Here is a 21,924-nt window from a genome sequence, read left to right as displayed (position 1 = left end):
TGCAGCAAGTCAGAGACACCAATATGGTTCAGGCCCAATAACGAATTGTAAAACTGTCTTCTTCTGCACTGTTCCTAAGTTCTGTTTGTTCTACAATACCAATGCTGTAATATGATGAGTCATCAAGAGTGAAGTAATCAATGACAAGGTACCCCATCAAGCTTTATAGCTTTTATAGTTACAGAAGAAAACCCTCTGTCCCTCTTATGATGCCCAGAATAAACCAAATTGAGTTTTGTTGACCCAACTTGAAATTACTGCTTTTCAAAGTCAAGCCAAGGTTGTAATGTTTTCACAAAGTATTCCATTATTCAACCCGTGTATCGGCAGCGGAATATGTGATGGCTTCTTTGCACAAGCCGCATTCCCCAGGCTCCTGTGGTTTTTAATCTGGTTTTTAATCTATGTGGCACTGGCAAGGTAAAAGTAAAGGGAAGAAAATGTATGCAGACCTTGCAAAAGACAGATTCAAATCCCACTTGAAGTAGCTAAACCTTGAAGAACGAACCTCGGTGAGATGATGAACACTGGGGCTTATGGTATTTACCTGCTAATTCTTTTGATTCTTGGTCTCTTTTGGCAGCGCAATCCGCATCAGTCGGAAGGGATGGCATATGCTTCTCAACTTCTGTTTCCACACGGCTCTGACCTTTGCTGTGTTTGCCGGCGGCATCAATCGAATCAAATACCCCATCATCTGTCAAGCAGTAAGTGCATTCCCTTTTCATTCACCCCGCTCTCAAAACTTTTCTGAAAATGTGTAATGAAGGTCCATTCAGGTGCACCGTGTGGACGTGCAGTGGCTCAGCTTCATGTCTGTTCCGTGCTCAGCTGCACGTATGCTCCAGTCTGATGAATCAGGCCTTCTCATCATGAATCCACTCGCTCTCTGCCTCGCTATTGTCTGTGTCCTCTCTTGTTGCTCGGGGTTTTCTGTGGGTGCCAAATATTTTAAAACATTTTCCTTTTTTGAAAAAGCGTAATTTTTTTTTTTCCATGGAGGTTTAGTCACCACCTTGATGTTTGTTCAATGACTGTTTCACAGGTATTATGGTATTTTTATTTTCATGCACAGTTTGGGGTTTCACAGTTGTCACACTCATGTTTAGTTTGTAGGTGTTCCAAAAAGATACAGTGGGGCTCCCATTTCAGCTCCCAACAACTGGATTGATAACCACTAGGGTCACGCTCCCCAGAGGATGAACCCCACAGACAGATCGGGAATCAGGAAACATTTATTGCCATAATATGTCAGACATACAAGGAATTTGACTTGGCGGTTGGTGCATAAAATCAGACAGTACGACAATGGACGACAAGACAGCAGTGCGATGAAATCAAATATAGGGCTATGGGTTAGTAATATAAGGCTATGGGTTAGTAATATAAGGCTATGGGTTAGTAATATAAGGCTATGGGTTAGTAATATAATGTTATGGGTTAGTAATATAAGGCTATGGGTTAGTAATATAAGGCTATGGGTTAGTAATATAATGTTATGGGTTAGTAATATAAGGCTATGGGTTAGTAATATAATGTTATGTGTTAGTAATATAAGGCTATGGGTTAGTAATATAATGTTATGGGTTAGTAATATAAGGCTATGGGTTAGTAATATAATGTTATGTGTTAGTAATATAAGGCTATGGGTTAGTAATATAAGGTTATGGGTTAGTAATATAATGTTATGGGTTAGTAATATAATTGGGTTAGTTTCAAAATAAAGGAATAAAAGCTAAACGTTAAAAAGTGACCAGCGAACAGAAAGTGACAAGTGAAATTGACGTATGCAGTGTGAAAGAAAGTGACCAGTAGAATGTCAGCGTCAGTCAGTGGGGGGCTCATCAACAGAGCCCCACTGCCGAGGTCTTAGTCCTGATGGACCTCAGCCTCATCTGGCAGGAGGCTGAGGTCCATCAGTCATCGGCCGCAATCTGCCGTCCCTGCGAACAAGTCCTGCAGGGACGGCAGATTGCAGCCGATCACCCTCTCTGCAGAGCGGATGGCACGCTGCAGCCTGCCCTTGTCCTTGGCTGTGGCTGCAGCGTACCAGACGGTGATGGAGGTGTCATCCGCTCTGCAGAGAGGGTGATCGGCTGCAATCTGCCGTCCCTGCAGGACTTGTTCGTACCAGATGACAGCGTACCAGACGGTGATGGAGGTGCAGAGGATGGGCCGTGTAGAGGTGAACCAGCATCGTCTTTGGCAGGTTGAATTCCTTCAGCGGCCTCAGAGATCAGTGTTCAGCTCAAAGGGCCACTGTGTTCGGACTCTCAGAGCCTTCAACGTGTCCGTTAGCTTCTCCTCTTGGTCGCAGATGATCTTATCGCGGTGTTTATTTGGTTGCCTTTCAATCGGTAGCAGATTAGAAAGAGGGGAACTTGTCTGAAGTCTTTGCGGGTTATCATCATACATACATCATCATCTGATATTGCATGAGATGATAGATAAAGGGAAGCCATCCCCATCTGGTCAGGCGGCAGTGTGTCCTGGAGTGTAGTGTGTGTGTGTGTGTGTGTGTGTGTGTGTGTGTGTGTGTGTGTGTGTGGTGGGGGCTCTGACGGCGTGGAGATTTGGGATGTCAGGATAGATTTGGAAAGAAAGACCAATGCTTTCTTGCCTGCCGGCCCCTCACTATTTTTAAGATGTTGTACTTCAAGAATGCAGGTGGGAGAAGCAGGCAGCCGTTTATTCACAGAATGTTTAGAACATTGTAAAGGAGGAAGGACGTTTCGTCTTATACAGCATATCTTGTACTGTTGAGGTGAAATAATAAATTCTGAAGTGACAGAATGTGAGATCTTACGCATGTTTGAGGTTGTCAGAATTGGTGTTGAGATGAGAGTCAGTGTCAAGAAGGCAGAGAGTGGGAATATGAAAGAAAAACGTTTTTTCTTACTCTTTAACATGGTGTTTAAAGCCTTCTGGTCCCGATGGACGTCCTATCCAACTGATTGATAGCTGGACCTGTTCAGGTTGTGAGCATGAAACATCATCTGCAGCAGAGGGTCCTCCACTGTCAGCTCACCTCGGCGGGAGGGCTGCGTTTACTGTACGTGGACGCGAAGAGATTGATGCACAATCCCTTTCCACCTTTAGCTCTCCCGTTTCTACTGCATCCATCAATGGGCCTCGTACGCATTCTTAATCACGAGGCGAAGCGGCGTTCGGGGACTCGGCCGCCGCGCCCGCCGTCGCGAGCACTTCAGGTTGGCCCCGTTATTCCAGAGTGTAAAGTCTTCAGCTCCACACGCTGGAATGCGGAGCGTCGTATTTCCTGCCCGAGCAGCGGGAGCACGGCGCTCGGTGACAGCGATGTCCTTAAGGGGGCCTCCGCTGGCGCCGCGGCCCGCCTTCCTCCACAGCTGGTGTTTCTCATGTAACGCGGCGTCCGTCGCTCCCCGGACCCCCGCCATTTACCAGCGTGCGAATAACTTTAATCGTATCTAGTCACTGTGTGACTCTTTACCCCGCTGACAGTCGGGTCAACCGTGTTCACACTTGACCTTTTGTCACCTAATCCCCGATTCTGATTGTTAAAAAAAAATAAAACAAGGGGAAGAAAGGGGAAAAAATAATCAGCCGGGCTGGAATATGTGTCATGCAGCTGTCAGCTGTAATGACCAAAACACGTCAGAGTAGGAAAAACTGATATATATATATATAATAAAATATGATCCATTTTGTGTTACTGCTCTGGCGCCTCCATAGTGTGATGTATTCCATACGTGTACATACTGTATCACCAGGCAGTCAGTATCAATATTAATCCTGCACACTCTCTATATATATTATGTACATTTGTATGAACACACTTGAAGTGTTCATCCGTTCAGCACATATTTATTTTGCATTAGGTTTACAACTTACGGGAAAACATCTGGGGTTTGCACCATTGTCGCTGTTAGCAACAGGTGTTGCCATATTGTCGGCCACTGAGAGGCTATAGAAATACCTCATTTATAAATCTAAAGCCCATCTTATATACAGAGGAAAAGGAATACATGAATCAAAGCTTCTTCAGGTACTCACTCTCACCAACAGAGATGGCTCCTTGCTGCTGTGACCCACAGTCTAATGACGGGCCGTGTGTGTCAATCTCCTTTAATCCCATTGTATTGGAGCCGTCACAAACATTTGAATTATTTTCGAGATAACTGAACAATTGACACTGGGACACAGATTAATGTCCAACAGATTAGTGTCTCTTATTACACTGCGTAAGCCTGATTCACCAGCTAGTAGCTTAGTCAGGGCAGGGTTGAGCTTTTAAAGAGGTCCTTTGCTTATAAACGCTGCCTGCCGCCGCTAAAAGCGTCCTTATGAACGGGAGAGAGCGAACCAGAGCGACACGTTGTTGCCTGAAGAGGTGAACTTCACAAACGAGCTGCTGAATATTGATTATTGCTGCTTCAATATCACGTTGAGCAGTAAGACATTATTAAGAACAACAAACGTCTGGGCCTTATGTCCCGTTGGCAGGTTCATATCACTCACACTTGAATGAGTCTTTGTGATTACAAATGGATAAATCCATCATATTAACTCACTAACATTTATAAATGCGGTTCAGGTCTCATTAGAAAGCGAGCAGGTAGTTAATACGTTTTTCCCTTACAATAACCCCCACCGCTGATAGAAAGATTAGCAAGTCCCTGATAAATGATCCCTTCGCTGCAATAATCCATCGCGCGCCGTTTCAATCGTCGTGCCGCTTAAGATATTCTTTTCTCTACAAGCTGACTGGTTGGAAGATCCACTCAAAAGGACTCAACAACCCGAAAGTTGTTCCTTTTAAACGCTATTATGATGCATGAAACATGAATAAGCCGTCGCCCTGCAGTGTGAAAGCAGCTGCTGTTGACGAAGCCGCGCGACTCGTCGCCGCCGCCGCTGCTCTTTAACTTATTTAGCACTCTGTCATTTATCTCATTTCTTCCCAGGGGCCTTTGAATGCTGCTCCGCTGCTCCTCCTCTACCCAATCACTGCTAACAGGACAACTCTCCACAGATTTGGGCCGGAGCCCAGATTGTGTGGCGCTCCGCTGGGACGGAGGCGGGGCCCCAACAGGCGCAATTTGGGATAATTACAGGACTGCGTGAAGAGCTGCGTGATCGCACGCCGACACTCGTACGCGCGGCGCCTGCTTGCGGTTCTCTCCTCCCCAGTCGCCCTCCCTCCTCCCTCCTCCCTCCTCCCTCCCAGGGGGACATATAAGTACACGCTCTCCCGCTGACAGCAGCTTCAAGGAGCTCTGAAACAAGCTCTGGCAGATCTCGCCGCACTTCAAGCACCCCCCCCCCTCCCCCGCCCGTGCCGCCGCCGCCCCTAAGCCCCCCCACGCCCCCTCCCTCCCGCACCATCCCCCACCTGCACACCATCCCCATCCTCCCGCTCTCTATCTGTTTACCCCTCTCCGGTGTGGCGGCGGCTCCCCGCCCCGGCGCGCCGCTGCCGCTCTGCAGCATCCGATGTCTTTACGGCCTCAAAGTCAAAGTCGGCTCTGATCTCTATTTCCATCTTTTCTCGCAGCTCGGCTCGTTTTGCCGCCGCTTCGATCGACACCTCGGCTGTCGCGCTAAAAATCCCCGTTTTTTCTTGCGTCGGGCAGCAGAAGAATGCGCAGTATATCCCATCGCCCCCCCCTCCGCTTCCCCTCATCTCACCTCGGACAGTCAAATTTGGATTAGACGTCTCAGTTAATTGTTCAGGGAGTGTGTGACCAGCGTCAAATAAGCTATTAATTTAGCAAAGGACTTGGCGTAGGATGTGACCTAGATCTGAGGTTACATCCAACTGTCAGCTTAAAGATACTTTGCGGAGGATTTCCTCATTAGTCTGCCACTGTGAAATTAGTTGTGACGGCAAAGGATGGCAAAAAAGAAAAAAAAACTTTACAGTATCTGCAGTGATTTGCTTTGTACTTCCATTGGACCCAATTTAAGTGTTCCTGAGCTTGTTTCCCCACATGTGAAATGCTTCTGGCAGACTGGTTACTTATGCATCCAAAACAGTCGGGAGCCAATATAATGAATATGCCCAAAGAAGACGGAATGGAGCGACCTTTGAATTTAAATTAAATTGTTAAAACAAGGCTTCCGATAGTGCCTCTAAAAAAGTGCCGTTCTTAACGAGAAAAGTGCACTCTGTTGAGATCAGATCTCCGCCCTCCCTTCTCCAAAACAGAGAAGATTTGAATCTCACCCAAGGCACACTTATGGTGGAGATGTTGTCCAAGATAACAAAATCAGATCTATTCTTGTTGTATCATGCGTGTCTTAAGTGGAGCCTTTTGGGTGGAATTATGCTGTAGTTCAAAATAAGACGGATTATTAACGTGGCCCGCCATAAGCTAAGGAAGCTTCTATGTATTCAAGCCTATTGGCAGAAATGACCTTTGCTTCTGAGGCAATACAACCGTTTTGATGGTAGTGGTTTGGTTCTCGTTGGCGGCGCGCTGACCTTTTGTCTTTTAATGATATCGCGTGACGAGTTGTCACGCAACGTCTCATATTTCATATTGTCCAGTGTAGAATATTAGATGTACACTCAGTAGATCATCGCAGATTCACATTTTCTCCTCCGACTGAAACACCTTTGTCCTTTTCATGCTATATTAAGTCATGGCAGTCGACAAATTACTGCATGATCATGGAGTTGAGCCCAAACATCTCTAATGATGTCCCATTGGACAATAGAATATTTTCCTGATGATGTCGCTTTGTGAGACAGAAATCTGCGTTGAAGTCGGCGGCAGGAGAGCAAGTACTGCTAGTTAGCTGTTAGCATCAGTGGGCTGTCCAGTCCTGCTGGGATAACATGGAGAGAAGGTCAATTATAACGGTGTGAGAATGTGTTGAAATACAGTCTTGTAAATTGTTGTTTCTGGGGACAAACCTTCCGAAGATCCTAATGGATTAATCAGAAATAATTGAGCTCCCGGATGACATCAGGACCGCAGACACACACCTCTGCCGGCGGTGCCTGCACTAGGTAGCACTTTAGTAGCACTCACGATGGCACTTACTTATAGCACTTTGTAGTCGAAGAAATTGTACTTTCTTGATTCTTTTATTTCTGGTTCTGGAGCCTCTTGGTTGGATGCACTCATTGTAAGTCGCTTTGGATAAAAGCTTCAGCTAAATAAAAAATACAAAACCCGGCATGCAACTAGCAATGAAGGTTTACTTGTTAGAAGTACCTGGGATGTATTGTTTTATGTGTTTTTAGCATGGCATTGACTTATCGTGAATTGTGGAATTTCACTGGCATCGTTATTGGCTACGTGTCTCCTTCTCTGGCTGGCTGGATTTCTAATGTGATCCAGTAGATCTTTACAAAACCATAAAAGCACTTTATAACATAAAGTTGCACTCAAGCACTGACCGCTCATTACTTTCACCTTAACATTGAACCACATCATATGTGACTTTTATCAAATGTGACACCTCTTCTCTTGTCTTCATCTTGTCACATCTGTTGCTCTTTTACTCAAATGAGCAGGAAGCAGCACGAACCTGAAAGCACTTCAAAGCAAACTACGGCTAATTAGTTGACTGGATAATGTGATTTAGTCGATGTGTGGAATTTTAGGCAACTTTGGAGTGTCCTAACTTTAACTTTCACAATTTAATGGGTCTAAATCAAACCACATAATTATAATGCAAACACATGGCTTGTTATGGATGCTGTTGCCATGGATGCTGTTGCCATATACATCTACATATAGATGTGTGTGTCTCTCTCTCGCTATATATATATATATACACACTGCCCTATAAATATACTTGTGATAGATTATAATCTGCCTAAAGTACTCTATAAATATATTCATAAAGAACATTTTCATGATGCTCTATAAAAATATATCAGAGCTCGTATGTGATTCTGAAAACACTACAGCGTTGCTACTAGTCACTCGGTGAGTGTTTGGAACTATAATAACGCATATTTATTTGCAGATTAAAATGCATGTTTATAATTAACTATGGACGTGATATAAATTATTAACAAAATGATTATGAGATGAAAGACCAATCAATACTATCATTAAGATACTTGAACTCATAATTCGTTATAATGCCACATCGGTAATGTTTTACGGCTGTTGACATCAGTGCATCAGGCAGCATTATGTATGTTAATGAGTGAAGTCATGAGCATCATGAATGCCTTCTTATTCACTATGAAAGCCCCGGTAATGCTTCTGTTTGAGTGTGCAGTTTGATCAACTGAAGGCATCATGTGAGCCGTCCTGAGTGATTCCAGAGGTTGTCTGAGTCTGAGGTTCTCTCGGCCTCCAGCTTCCAGCTCCCGTTTTGGTTTCTGCACGGTCATTGTGCTGCTCACTGATCCCATCGCTGGCTGGAATTATGTATTCACCCAGATTTTCTAGCGACAAAGGGAACTCAGGAGAGAGCACACGGCAACTATGAATAGCACAATACTTCAAACGGGACTGTGCCGAGCAGACTCTTCCTTATCAACATGTCCATGTGCTGATATATAATAGATCTTATATAAACAAACTTTTGAATATTCACTATGGTTTGTAGAAACACACATTGATTGTAGGTAGTAGTGTCAAAGAAATTCAGATGCTTCAAATCCAAGTCTTCCTTCACTCGCCACACGGGGGTTTGTGTGGAGAGAATGTACACAAAGACAAACAAAGGACCAATATGTTGGTTTCGGCGGTGACATCCCAATGTGCGTCCTTCCCGCTCAGCTCCCGTATCTCTTAAGTTGCTAATTGGCGTGTAAACAACGGAAGTCGCTGCCCAGATATGTGCCTTCCACAGAGGGACCGCAGCCCCTCGCCCCCAGACGCTTATACACCGTCAGCTGATGGGTTCAGAGGTTACTCCAGACTGGCCTCAACATGAGTTTGATTGACAGATGGTACAGGCAATCGAATGCCAAGTATTTTTTGAGAGTGCCTGCCCTTCCTTCCAAACAGTTTCTGATGAAAGCTTCTCAGATGGTTCCGCAGAACAAACCATCTGGCACCTATTTATAGGACTCGTGTAAGGGTCCCTATCAAACTTCTGTGAGCCCTTGGGGTGCGTCTATAGACTGAATAATGGGATTAAATGGGTTAATTACATACCAGTACTGTAAGAGCTCGACGCCTAGTGTGAAGCTGCGTAGTCTGTGTTAGCTGGATTAACAGCATGCGTTAATAATCCCGTTTGACGTCCTGCATTATGGGATAAATCCATGTTTCTTTATCTGTAAATGGAGACTCGGGCGATTGAGCCCATGTTCTACCCCCCCACGCCTCCCACCACAGCTTCCACCCACTGCCCCCCACGCCCACCTCCACCGCCTCGGATCATTTGAGAACTCCTCTCCCCCTTATGTCCATATGTAACAAATTCGCATCCTCCCTCTCTGTTCGTGGCGCTAATGAGGCTCTGAAGCTGGGGCGGCCTCCCCAGCAGTGATCCACTTCCCGTCCGCTCTTTGCCCTCCGTAACCAGTTTCAAGGACATTTCCAATTAGCATCTGGACTCCGGTACACTGGCTCCGGTCCCCAGGCCGACCGGGCTGGCCAGAAGCCATTTGATCGGGTGCCTCAGGTTGTCACCTCATGAACAGACTGACTGGGGGGAGAAAAGGCTCAGCGCATTCTAATTTTCTCTCTCTCTCTCTCTCTCTCTGCTCTTTGTGTGAGCGAGTAAAGCCTTTAAACAAAGTTAGACCACTTTCCCAATCCAAGCGCATTTCATGAATATTAAAGTGATCAAGAGCGGAGGTACGTAGGCCGTGCGTGTCACAACACAATCACGCCCCGGTAGTCGTCAACGTGACTATCATTTATATTCCGGGTTTGTTATTCGCAGTGCGCAGCCACGTGTCCTCTAACTCAGCCGATAAGGAGCGGCTCCGTATCCAACAGTATAACCTCACCATGTAATGCTCTTATGCCGAGCAACCTTGATGATTCAGAAGCACGTTTTAAACCAAAGTGGCGAGCAGACAGGTCTCTATAGCGACACCCTTGCAGTGACATTGATGATGTTTTTTTGGGGGGGGGGTTTTCAGACAACATCTTTGCTTTGAGTCACAGGAATATAATCAAGTGTGACATTTTGCAGAGAGACATACTGTGCAGTTTATGGTCAGAGACGTCCAATGAATAACCTGCTGCGTCCTCTTTCACCCTGCGTCAGGTCGGCGTGGTGCTGCACTACTCGTCCCTGTCCACCATGCTGTGGCTCGGGGTGACGGCCAGGAACATTTATAAACAGGTGACCAAGAAGCCGCCGCAGAGCCAGGATGGTGACCCGCCGCCGCCGCCCCCTAAACAGCTCCTGTTGAGGTGAGCGCCAATGTGTGCCTGCGGCCTTTTGATCTTTCTGGCTCTGCATTGGCTTTGGGCTGTGTGTGTATTTTTTAGCGACTTTGCAAGCTGTGCAAGTGTTTGCTTCCCAGTTGTTTGTTGTTGTTGTTTTTGCTTCGGTCATTACGTTACCTGACTGAGACTGTGAGATGTGGGTGGAAGTCTTGCACAATCGATGGCTTTACCCTGCCCAGCTTGAGCTAATGATTTTCAGCTGTGGGGGAAGTAGTCAGATCATTTACGGGAATAAAAATGCCAATACAACAATTCTTGCTCAAACGGACTGTTTGGCTATTATTATAAAATTGTTGATGCATCGATGATGCTTTATGTTGTGCAGTCCAGTGGTTCTCATCCAAAGGGTCCGACCTCCTCTAAATATTAAAAGAAAAAAACACTACCTAATGTTATTTAAATTAAACAATGATTTTTTTCCCCCACATGGGTAATGTGTGCTTCATCTTTATTTGATGTATTTTTTACATTTTGCTGCTTGTGTTCTAAAGGTATTTTGTAGTTGGGATATTTATTCATTCATTGAGGTGAGGACGTGCCAGACCATGAAAAATGTTACACGCAAGGACGATATCTATGTGTTTGATAGTTTAAAGCTACTTATTACGCGCTTCTACGGATTTGAATGAGGTTCAGCTCACGTGCTGAAGAATCTTTGATTCCATTGATTTACATCTTTATGACCTTTGAGTTAGTTTTGCAGTGCAAATCTTGATATGAATGTGTCTTTACTGAACTGAATATTTTGTCATGTGTGTGATTGTCCTTCTCTTCTCCACGTGTGCAGCAGTATGTACATTCATTTATGCTACATAATGTATATTTTTTGGTGTTTCAGGTGTTTTCAACAGCAACAATAGGCATGCACAGATGAGTTATTGCACTGTTTATCTGCAGAGACATCCAAGTGTGCATTCTTTCAACCCTTTGGCTTTGTTCACTCTGTAGTCAAGTAGCTGTCAGGTCTTCCTATTTATACTGTTGAGGCTCTCCTTTTTCTCATTTGTTCATGTTAAGAAATTGTTTTTTTTTTATTTTAGTCACTGTCAGCAACAAAGACTAAAGCTTAGAAAGTTTGTTACTCTGATAAAGCATTTTTGGTGAAATGTCCAGAGATTAGAGGAGCCCAGTGAATTTCTTTTAATCAGTCAAACTTAAGTTCTGAGACTAATTTAACTCACACTGACTATTACAGGTGATATGAGCTGTTAATTGCTGCTAAACAACAGTTGTACAAGACCAACAAGCAGCAGTCAGTAAACCTCATATGCATAAGAATATATGTATGTAAGTAAGTTCCTCTCTAGAGCAATAGTTAGTTCAGAGGGAACTATTGACCTGCTTTCTAATCTTCTTAAGGTTTTTATGCTCCTTCCCAAAGTCCCAACCAGGTGCACCTGTAATTAATATACACGTTATGATATCATTTAAAAATCAAATCCACATATTTGTGTTTATGCTTATATTCTAATACACATTTTGTACCATCGTTATGAAAAGAAACTTTTGTACAGCTCTCACAAATCAGTCAGCTGGAACTCCACAAGGCCGTACGATTGGATGGAATCCAACAGAAACACTGTGAGCTTAAAGTAATAGATACATAAATGAGCAATATTGGCCAAAAGTGGGGGACATTTACCCAGCAGACCAGTATTAAGTCATTAAGTCCTGCATTAAACCAAAAGTCATCGTTTGACTCATTTACATTGACTCTTTGACTGACGTTAAGCTTTATGTTTAAATCCAAACCCTGGTCTGTTACTAAACACAACCGGGACGTCACGTTACCTAAACACAATCAAGTCTATTGTTTTATTGTATCCGCACGGTTAAAGTCTGCTATCATGTCCACATGCCACATGTTGGGAAGTAAAATGAACTGAGCGTTAAATGACACGCAAGCAGCTTCGTATGACAAGCTTCAGACAAAATGTTTTAGGCACCACAAAGATGGCGTGTGTGTGTGTGTGTTTCTATTAAAGCATTTCGAAGCCTCAGATTGTGCAGTTTTCCCACAGGTGTAGATACACATTCTGGCAGGCATTTGTGAAAGGAAAATATCTGGAATAGCTGAACTGGGTGTTCAGTAAATGTTTTGGCTCAGTTATTCTGTTTGAGGCTTCCTACTACCCTGTAAGGCAAAAAGAATGGAGGGCAGCTGAATATCAAGAGGAGGGAGGAAGGACCAATAACGACTTAAACAAGCTGTTAGTGTGGCATCACCCCCCCCCCCCCCCCTGCTATAACTAATTACCTCAATCACCCAGGGGGGTTCTGGGCCAGGAGCCTTATCACAAATATAAATGCATTTAGCCCTGTGACCCATTGGAACTCCTGTTCCTTTAGAGACGCGCACACCGTTGAATTTCTGCATTTTATGCTGATCATTATTTATTTATTCTTAACCTGTTCTCCACTTCATTCCGTTCCTGCTTGCTTGCGACATTTCGCCGCGTTTAAGAGGATCAGCTCGTGGACTCTCGTGGCGCTGCTCTCCCCCCGCCGGTGGGAAGGTGCTGCGTGAGCTCTTCTGCACACTGCAGCCGCGGCGCAGAGCTTCAGCTCCAAGGCGCTTTGAAGAGAAATCCTTTTAAGGGGAGGTTTGAGAGCGGAGATACGGAGGCAAGCGGAGGGCGCACCCCAGCGCACGCCTGTTTGTCTTCTAATCGTATTTGGTTTTTTGGGGGGGGGGGTATTGTTTCCGTAAAGCTGTCGGAAAGCATCAAGCGCCGTTTCACTCGCTCAAATTTCCTTGAACTTTTGCGAAATAGTTTTGCAGACGATACAGCAAATGACCCCAGAGAGCAAAATGATTCAAACATGGGAAGCTGCACTGGATATGAACCCTTGTGGAAAACTTACTATTTGCTTTCTATGAGGAGTTTTTGGGGACACATGTAGCACTAACATGGACCTTTATCCCCAATAAGCGCCTGGAACTAATATCATACCAAAATCTCTAAATGAGCAGCGTCTTGTGATTGACATTATTCCAAGTATATAAAGCTAAAGAACATCTTGTTTAAGACTCGCTAAAAGTCACTTAGGATAAGGATCGACCACAACGCAGCTCTTTGCTCCTTCGACTCCTGCCTGATTAGCGTTTTTTTAGCGTGGAACGTTCTCGAGGCTCTCCCATCATGCACCGCTTGTGAAAGAGATAATTTGTCTGGGGCCAGGCGGTGGAGGTGGGCGGTGGAGGGGGGGGGGGGGGGGGGGGGGGGGGGGGGTGTCGTGAGGCGCGGCAGTCAAGTTGATCCACTGTGATTGACTGTAATGCTCCCCGTCAGACAGCCTCATGCAATGAGACTTAGCAGCTGGAGACGAATCAATTTCTCCTCTGAGCATTTCCTCCCCTCCCCTCCCCCCCCCTCCCCCCCCCCCTTCACAGCACCCGGCCTCTCCCTCATCATCTACCTCTTGCTGCCCCTCGGCTCCTCACAGCGTCTGACAGCACACCGTCGCAATGACCTTTGTCAGAAAAGGCCGCTCCGGCGCGTTGGGCCACGCGCGTCTCTGTTCACGCCGTTAACTGACACTCATCTGGCGTGATGGGGCGGATCTAAAGCAACACTCCCCGACATCTGTTTAATGTCCCCTGCAGAATTTCTCCCCAGCTGTCAATATTATATTAATATATATTAAGAACAGGCGAAGGCACTTCTTAAAAGGCATCGAGTGAGGTTATGCTTCACGGATCTGCTTCTCCCTTGGTGGGGGGGACGCTTTAGAGAAGCTACTTTTAGCTGGTATCAGTGAGTGGGCATGCATTAACTATGTGATGTGTGTATTGGCAAATGAAATGGTCTGCTGAGGTATATCTCTCTAAAATAACACGGTGACTTAACACCAGCAGAAAGACAAAGCCTGGGTGTTGTTTTAAAGCGATGCTTTTACTGCATTCTCAGTAAATACGCTCAATTATTGTAGCTTCCCGAGTCAGATGAGATGACACCACTCTCATATCTTTGTAAAGCCTCCTGAAGCAAAATTAATTGAATTGAATATCTGTGCCTTAATTTGGAACTGTGTTTACGGGGTCAAAGTGCATTCTGCACATAACGAATTTGGGGAGATGTCGCAGATCAGCGTTTCTGGAGACCCGCTTTTTAATAATGAAAAACCATTGTGAACCACTTTGCCATATTTCTTACTCATAAATCATTTTAGCTCATTATACTTTGTGCCCAAATGAAGGAACATTTTTACTGCCATTTCCTCATCACCTTCTATTTCGCGGAGTAGCTAATTGAGCCATTTTGAAGAGATGTGCACTTGATGAAGCACGATTTTGTTATATACATTTGTGATTGAAAATGTCTACACGTGAATATGTTATAAAAAAAAAAAAGAAAACAGAAATTGATGCTCCCATTCATTTCCAGGCTTTGGACCCGATGACTTCACAAGTTTGAGACTTACTACTCTGGTTTCAGACTCTGAGGGAGAGAAGCTGATGTTCACAAATATTGAGTGATCTTTCCTATTGGAATTATGCATGTAGATGTATGTACATAGCTAATATCCAGTTAGCTTAGCTTAGCTCAGTTACTGGACACAAGAGGAAACAGCTCCGTTGGTAACAATAACTGCCTTACAAAGAAACACTGTGGCACACAACTTCTCATTAATCCCAAATCTGAAATGCGTACAGTTATTGTGTGCATTGATTATAATGCGTTCACTTGTGAGCTTTAGACGTGCAGTGACCAGTTTGTTTCTAATCTAAACTAACCCACTGCTGGAAATGTCTTCTCATTTAACTCCCCGTTAATGTTGGTCCTAAACTGTGCTGCTTCTCCTGGACCAGGTCCAGAGAGAGGACGTTTCAGAGTCCCAAGAGGACAGTGCTTGAGTAAAAGGAGCGTGGACGGCTGCGGAGTCCCTGTGTAGCTGCTGGCTAAAAGGCACTTCAGGGTCTATTTATATCAAACGATTGCTGCTCCAAACCTCACTCGAAAGCACAGCTCTGCACACACAGACATTTTTTTTAGGTCCTTTTTCTTTTAAAAAATCAAAGTGCATCAAAGTGTTTGTACGTGTGTCGGTGTGCATTGGAAATATAGGAAAGGAGCACCTATATGCATGAAAGCAGAGCAGCATTTCAACAATAATTTTATCGCTCACGCGTGTATGTATTTTTTGCATGTGTGCTTCATGTTTCCCTGTGGATGAAACGCCTGCAGGAAACGGAAGCAGCAGGATAAAGGAGAATGAGGCTTTTAAAACACAGTTCGCTTTAACATCCTACTTCTTTTCATTTATGCTTTTCTGGCTGACGGCTGTGTAAATGGCTTTCCGTTGGAGAGGAGAGTCCCCCGGGGGAACCGTTGCACTCAGGGAGGGTGACAGGCCTGTAATGCCCCCACACCTCCCATTCTTCATCCATCTACCCAAACAGCCCTCGCCAAACCAGCTCAGACAAACATCTTGATTGTAATTGAATTTTTTTGGGAAGGGTGCTCTGTGGCGGAAGACAGATTGGGAGAGAGAGAGAGAGACAGAGCGAGTGAAGGGACGCAAACCGGAGGGGTGGAGACGGAGGAAGACGGAGTAGGGGAAAGGTGGCAGAGGTTGAGATTGAACTGGAAGGAGGAGGAAATAGCATACTGTTGTATAGGAAAGGGGACGACAGCGCAGAGAGGAGGGACAAAGGCCGTGCTGAGGAATGGCTGCTGGGGATCAGCTTTGTTCCTGCGGCAAATTCGTAAAGCTCGTGACAGCGTTGACGCGAGCGCATTGTTCACACACTCGCCCGTCGACCTGGAAAATGAATAGTATATTCAGCCGGGAGGCATACGAAGGGCTGCTCAAACCATCGGAATACCTTCTGCTTCTTCACTGTGTAGGTTTTACCGATCATGGGCCGCACAATAGAATCAATTGTAAGAGCACGGCAGGAAAATAGCAAACGTATATATTTTCTTCTTCTTGCGTTGTCAGAGACACTATGGTTGAGTTTCAGAATAATATGCTTTGTTCAAGCAATTGCAACCGCGCGGAGCAACAGTGATCCCAGTAGTTAAAAGCGTGTAAAGGCATTTCACTGCGTTGGGCCACTTCATCGCTCTACACAACAGATAGCTTCCAATTTCCAAAATGAAACAATCCACATTGAATCCCAGAGATTTGGTAACTGATTGAATAACTGCCGCTCAGTGGGATTCAGACTCTCAGTCTCAGTTTTTCTATCCTGTTTCTTTTTTACACTGCCGACAATAAAGGCGTCTGAATGTAATGCTACACAACAAACATAAAACTTAATGGCACCATCATTTACTAAAGCAACATCATGCTCTATTGATTAAGGCTTGAAACTATTGAGGTCGTAAACACACGTTTACAATGTTTGCTGAGTTGATTTCGAAGTAATTTACTCCGAGACTTCCATACAATCTGACTTGTAACCACAAGTTTCCACTACAATTGTTGTCAACACTATTGCAGGTCTTGTGTTGTGTGGCGTGTATGTGTTCTATTCAAACACCTACTCGCAGGAAAATGCTTGTCACTGAAGATAACTGCAAAATCTAACTTGAAGGTTTATCCTTTTAATATGAAAGTGTCCACCAGCGTTAGTTAATCGTACCAACTGATTCAAATTCAGCGTCTCCTTCTGCTGCGGTCCGGGTTTCTCTTCCCGTCTGCTGAGCTGTTACAAACAGCAGATGCCATAAATTGCAGCTCGACGAGTCAATCATGCCTATGTCGATAGGAAACAGATTTGTTTCACACTCTGGTTTGCAGCAAAAGAAAACAAACAGCGGTTGTGATCACACTGACAAGCTCCAAAGTCATATTAGGGGAAAGTGGGGGACGGACAGCCGGCAAAGACGAAGACGTTTCTTGTGCCTGTTCCTTTGTGTCACTGTTTGTTCGTTGTGAGCTTCACAAATCTGAAATCGTTTTTGTCTGTTTGGATCTTTTATTATCCGTCTTCTGTGCCGAAAGAATTCCCCAGACGTGTTTTTCTATGTTGTCATAATCCAGATGTGGGATGTAGGGTTTGGAAAAGTCCAGCTTCTTAGTGCCTCTGCCTCTGTTTGTCTCTCTATCGCCTCACAGATTTTATTTAGTCAGCGGTGGCGTTCCCCTCATCATCTGCGGGGTCACGGCGGCCGTCAATATAGACAACTATGGCAGCGGGGAGCAAGCGCCGTAGTAAGTCCTCCATCAGCTTTGTGCTCTCGAGGTTAAATTACACACCATCTTTCTGTTACTCACAAATCAGAGTTAATGACTCGTATGTTTGTGTGTGCTGCAGCTGCTGGATGGCGTGGGAGCCCAGCCTCGGCGCCTTCTTCGGCCCCGGGGCCCTCATCACCCTGGTGACATGCGTCTACTTCGTCTGCACCTTCATCCAGCTGCGCCGTCACCCCGAAAAGAAGTACGAGCTCAAGCGGCCGTCGGAGGAGCAGCAGAGGCTGGCCGCCGTCGACGCGCCCGCGCACTGCCACCAAGGAGCCGAGCCCGGTGCCCCGGCGGCCCCGCCGGGCGGGGGCCACTGCCCTGCCGGCTGTCCGGGCGTCCCCATCAACCCCGCGCTTCTTGCCAACGAGCACTCCTTCAAGGCCCAGCTGCGGACGGCGGCCTTCACCCTGTTCCTGTTCCTGGCCACCTGGACCTTCGGGGCGCTGGCCGTGTCCCAGGGCCACTTCCTGGACATGATCTTCAGCTGCCTTTACGGTGCCTTCTCCGTCACCCTCGGCCTCTTCATCCTCATCCACCACTGCGCCAAGCGCGACGACGTCTGGCACTACTGGTGCTCCTGTTGTCCCGGGCGACACGCCGACGGCTGCTCCGGCGCTCACGGCCCCGCCCGAGCACGGCCTAAGGTCAACGCGAACGGGGACACCGCGGGCCACGCCCACTGCCACCACGGCTCCCCGTGTCAGGGCAAAGCACCGGTGAGCTGCAGCCACGGCGGGTCGAGTCACTGCAAGCACGGCGCCCTTCCGTCCTCGCAGAACCACGCGGCGTGTCTGGCGCCGGCGCCGCCGTGCTGCGCCGCGCTGCACAGCCAGCAGCTGATGGAGGAGGAGCCGGCGGCCACGCACGTGCTGCTCCACGCCGACCCGGAGGGCTACCGGCCGGGGATACAGCTGCACCCCTGCCTAAAGAGCAGCACCAGGACTAAAGGCCGCCACTTCGGCCGGCGGGGCGGCGCCTGCGGGGCGGGGGGCGAGCGGGAGTACGCCTATCACATCCCCTCCAGCGTGGACGGAGGCAGCGCGCACAGCTCACACACTGACAGCCCCCACAGCACGCATGAGCGCCACGCGCACATCTGCCCGCATCTGGTCCACGAAGGGCACCACGACGGGCATCACACGTGCGGCGCCGCCGCTGCCTCCAGCGCGCACGAGGCGCCGGCGTGCCACAACCCGTGCCACCGGCACATCTGCTGCGCCAAACCAGACCTTTTCCCCTCCCTGTGCCCGGCCGAGGCCGGAGACACGGGCGTCTTCCTGTGCGGATGCGGCAAGGTGGCCGAGCAGGAGCCGCTGGCGCCGCATCACCACCTGGGGCTGCACGCCCCGCGTAGACAATCGTACCCCCAGAACCCGCCCAATCAGAACGGGATTCTTAAGGGGGGGCTGCATGAAGGACTCCTGTACACCTCGGACAGCACGGGGAATATACGCACTGGACCCTGGAAGAATGAAACTACTGTGTAGTGTTGAAAACAGGGGAGGTGGGCGGACCCCTGTTTTAACCCCCCCCCTCGAAAAAAAATGAAACCCTCGCCTCCCTTTCTAGAATTAAAAAAGAAACAGTTGAACAACATTTTCAACATAATCAGCGTGGGATGTTTTCATCTTAGTGTCCTCATGTTTGTATGTGTGCTGTTTTACTGTACAGAAACAGAAATACAATCTCAAGTAAATCAGGAGCGTCCACCCGGAGAACCGGATCTCCACCAAGAAGAGTTTATGAAATGTATGTCACACCAAACCAGATGTAATTGAGGGTATTTCCAGTGTTCCATATTACTACAGATCTCTCTACCTATCTCTCTCTCTCTCTATATATATATATATAAACACACTAAAATGAATGGTTGTAAGTATGAATATGTGTGTTAGTGCTCAAAGGAAACACGATGCGAGATATTTTTTACTCTTTGAATCAAACCCATCAAATAGCCCACAGTGACATCAAACCTCCAGTACTTTAAAGAACTCTTGACGTCCATGCATTAAGCAACTCAACCAGCAATTGTAGGCTGTGTGGGTATTTCTGCCATCCAGTCGAGCAACTCTCTATTAGAGATTGTCTAAACAATATTTGTAGAGACACTGTGGCTTCCCTGAGATGTGTGGATGCCAGATAAGTAAACGGCATCAGAAAAAAGTGAAACTAAGCGTCTCCTCGTTCAGGTTGGTATCGATCGTGCTGTCTGTATGATGTCTTTACTGTTGTGTTCCTTTTTTCCCGGAGAGAAGTAAATAACGGCAGCTTCAACAGCAGCAGCTTTGGCCATCGTGAGTCGTCAGAGTCGATGTCTTTGGATCCAGTATGTTTTTATTAAGGCTGTGTCACTCAGAGCAGACACTAGTGTGTGCAGGTTTTTTAAATTTTTTTTATTTCTTTCAGCTCAGCTCGCGCATCCTATCAGGCTCCGGCATACGGTTCTTTGTAAAATCAACACTCAAAAAAGGAAAAAAGAGTGAATGTGACTACAGGGCGCTTTGGGAACGCTGCCTGTGACCAACGTAGGTCTGGGTATTAATAAAAATAACCCTCTGATGCTGCATCTTGCCGTATATAGTTTTTTGTCGCGCTCTTGGATTAAGCCGAGTTCTTTACAGATATTGCAGTTACGTTTCCCACTAGAGGACAAAGGACGGCTCCACATCTTAGCATCCAGTGCCTGAATCCAACCGACGCTGTTATTTCACATCGTTTCAGTTCTCTGCATTTTCTCGGCCAACAGAAAACTCAAATGGTCCAGAAGTTGTAAACAGAGTCGTGTGGTGGACGTGTTTGCTTATGGTCATATTGTTGGTTCCTCAGACGCCTCCACAGTGGCCTCTGCGCTTGAAATGCGTTCCTACATTGTAACAAGAATTCTGGGTCTAATCCATCTTTTCACTCCCCTAACGGCCCTAACTAGTTTTCTAGGGATGAAGGCAAATGTATTATTATTCAATTTAAGGTTTGATGAACACAAAATGAATCAAATTCAGTCCAACTCAATACGGAAACAGGCAAGTAGTTCACTGGTCTCTGAAACGGTGCAAAGCAAACGTTCTCCAAACAATAAAACATGAACTGCTCTCGTTTGTCCTAAAGAAGCTTTGTGTGTTTGAAGCGGCCAATTTTGAAGGATAGATTTCTTTTTTTTTACCATGAACGTCACATCTTTGAAGAATTACCACTTGAAAGAGAAGGCAATATAAGCTTTGTATTGTTTGTGTATGAATGATGATATTGAGTATCAGACTCTCCAGACAAAACCATTCATTCATCTCGTCAGAAAAGCAACCTGAAAAAGAGCCCATTTAATCTCCCAGCAAACCTGCTCTGGAGGAACCACTTTAGCATGAACGCATTCCCTTCATCCATCGTGTGCACTCTTATCTGTGTATATAGAATCAGTTTTTGATGAATTATTTTATATGAGATTTAAGATATTTAAGAATTAAGTCTATATGTAAAGAAAGTTGTATGGGGAAAAAAAAAAACTGACTTCTTGATGTTAATGCTCAGTATCTGAGTTTAGAAATGTCCTTTTTTGTTTTTCTAATGCTTTTTTTTGTTGCAATTTCAGTTGATAAAGTATGCAGACTCGCCATGTGTTGTGAGTTTATCCTGTCATATCAGAAATAGAAAATGCACTACCTATAACAATGTTTGCCCTGCCAGGATAGAATGTGTCACTTGCAGTATGTTTATTATGGAAACGTTTTGCCAGAAAGAAATGTTTGAATTAAAAAAAGTGACGGGAGACAAGATAAATAATAATGTGATACCTTTATTTGGACGGCAGGCTTTAAATAGTGAATGGAGGCCCTCCATCAGAGATGACGCATGAATCATAGCTTTGCACAGTTTTCTCCGGGGTCCGGGACAAAATGGGGTGATAGGCAGCCAACTTTTAGTTATTAAACAGTAGCCTGCGGTCGATCGCAGGATACGGGGTCCTTAGATGCTAGCTTTGTAGTCACTGGAGAGGGATTTGTAACCGTATTACAAGAAACCATTTGAAATTAGCCTCCCCCGCTGCACCCACGTTGGGCTGAGAGTGTGCCGGGTGAATCGCTGTACGTGTATTGGTGGGTGCTGGTGTCTCAGTAGCAGCCTCAGACCATGTGTTTGGTATCGCGGGCCTGTGTTGTCATCAGTAGCAGATGTACTGCCCCGAACGAGCCCGCTGACTCACCAGACGGCTGCTGGAATATTCACCTGTGGTACTGTGACTGAAACCGAAAGCCAGTTTTCACTTTTTTCTACATTGACACAGATTCCAATAAATGTATTTTTTCACCATGCACCGGATGAGAGCATCTTTGGCCTTGTGTTTGTGTTTGTATGTGTGTGTGCGTGTGTGCGCTTG

General features: G+C 46.0%; 1 protein-coding gene across 1 annotated transcript in view; it reads left to right on the top strand.

Annotated features, from left to right (window-relative positions):
- adgra1b (adhesion G protein-coupled receptor A1b) overlaps positions 1–21,859 on the top strand; it is a 122,381-nt gene extending 100,522 nt beyond the window's left edge. The window contains exons 16-19 of the mRNA XM_040178809.2: positions 584–707; positions 10,177–10,325; positions 17,430–17,525; positions 17,629–21,859. Coding sequence (XP_040034743.1) covers positions 584–707; positions 10,177–10,325; positions 17,430–17,525; positions 17,629–19,042 — 1,783 coding nt within the window. The 3' untranslated portion in view covers positions 19,043–21,859. The remainder of the gene's footprint in view (positions 1–583; positions 708–10,176; positions 10,326–17,429; positions 17,526–17,628) is intronic.
- The last annotated feature ends 65 nt before the right edge of the window (positions 21,860–21,924 follow it).

Source organism: Gasterosteus aculeatus, chromosome 6 (genome assembly GCF_964276395.1).
Source record: "Gasterosteus aculeatus chromosome 6, fGasAcu3.hap1.1, whole genome shotgun sequence".
Taxonomy (NCBI): domain Eukaryota; kingdom Metazoa; phylum Chordata; class Actinopteri; order Perciformes; family Gasterosteidae; genus Gasterosteus; species Gasterosteus aculeatus.
This window is presented reverse-complemented; position numbering and strand designations above follow the sequence as displayed.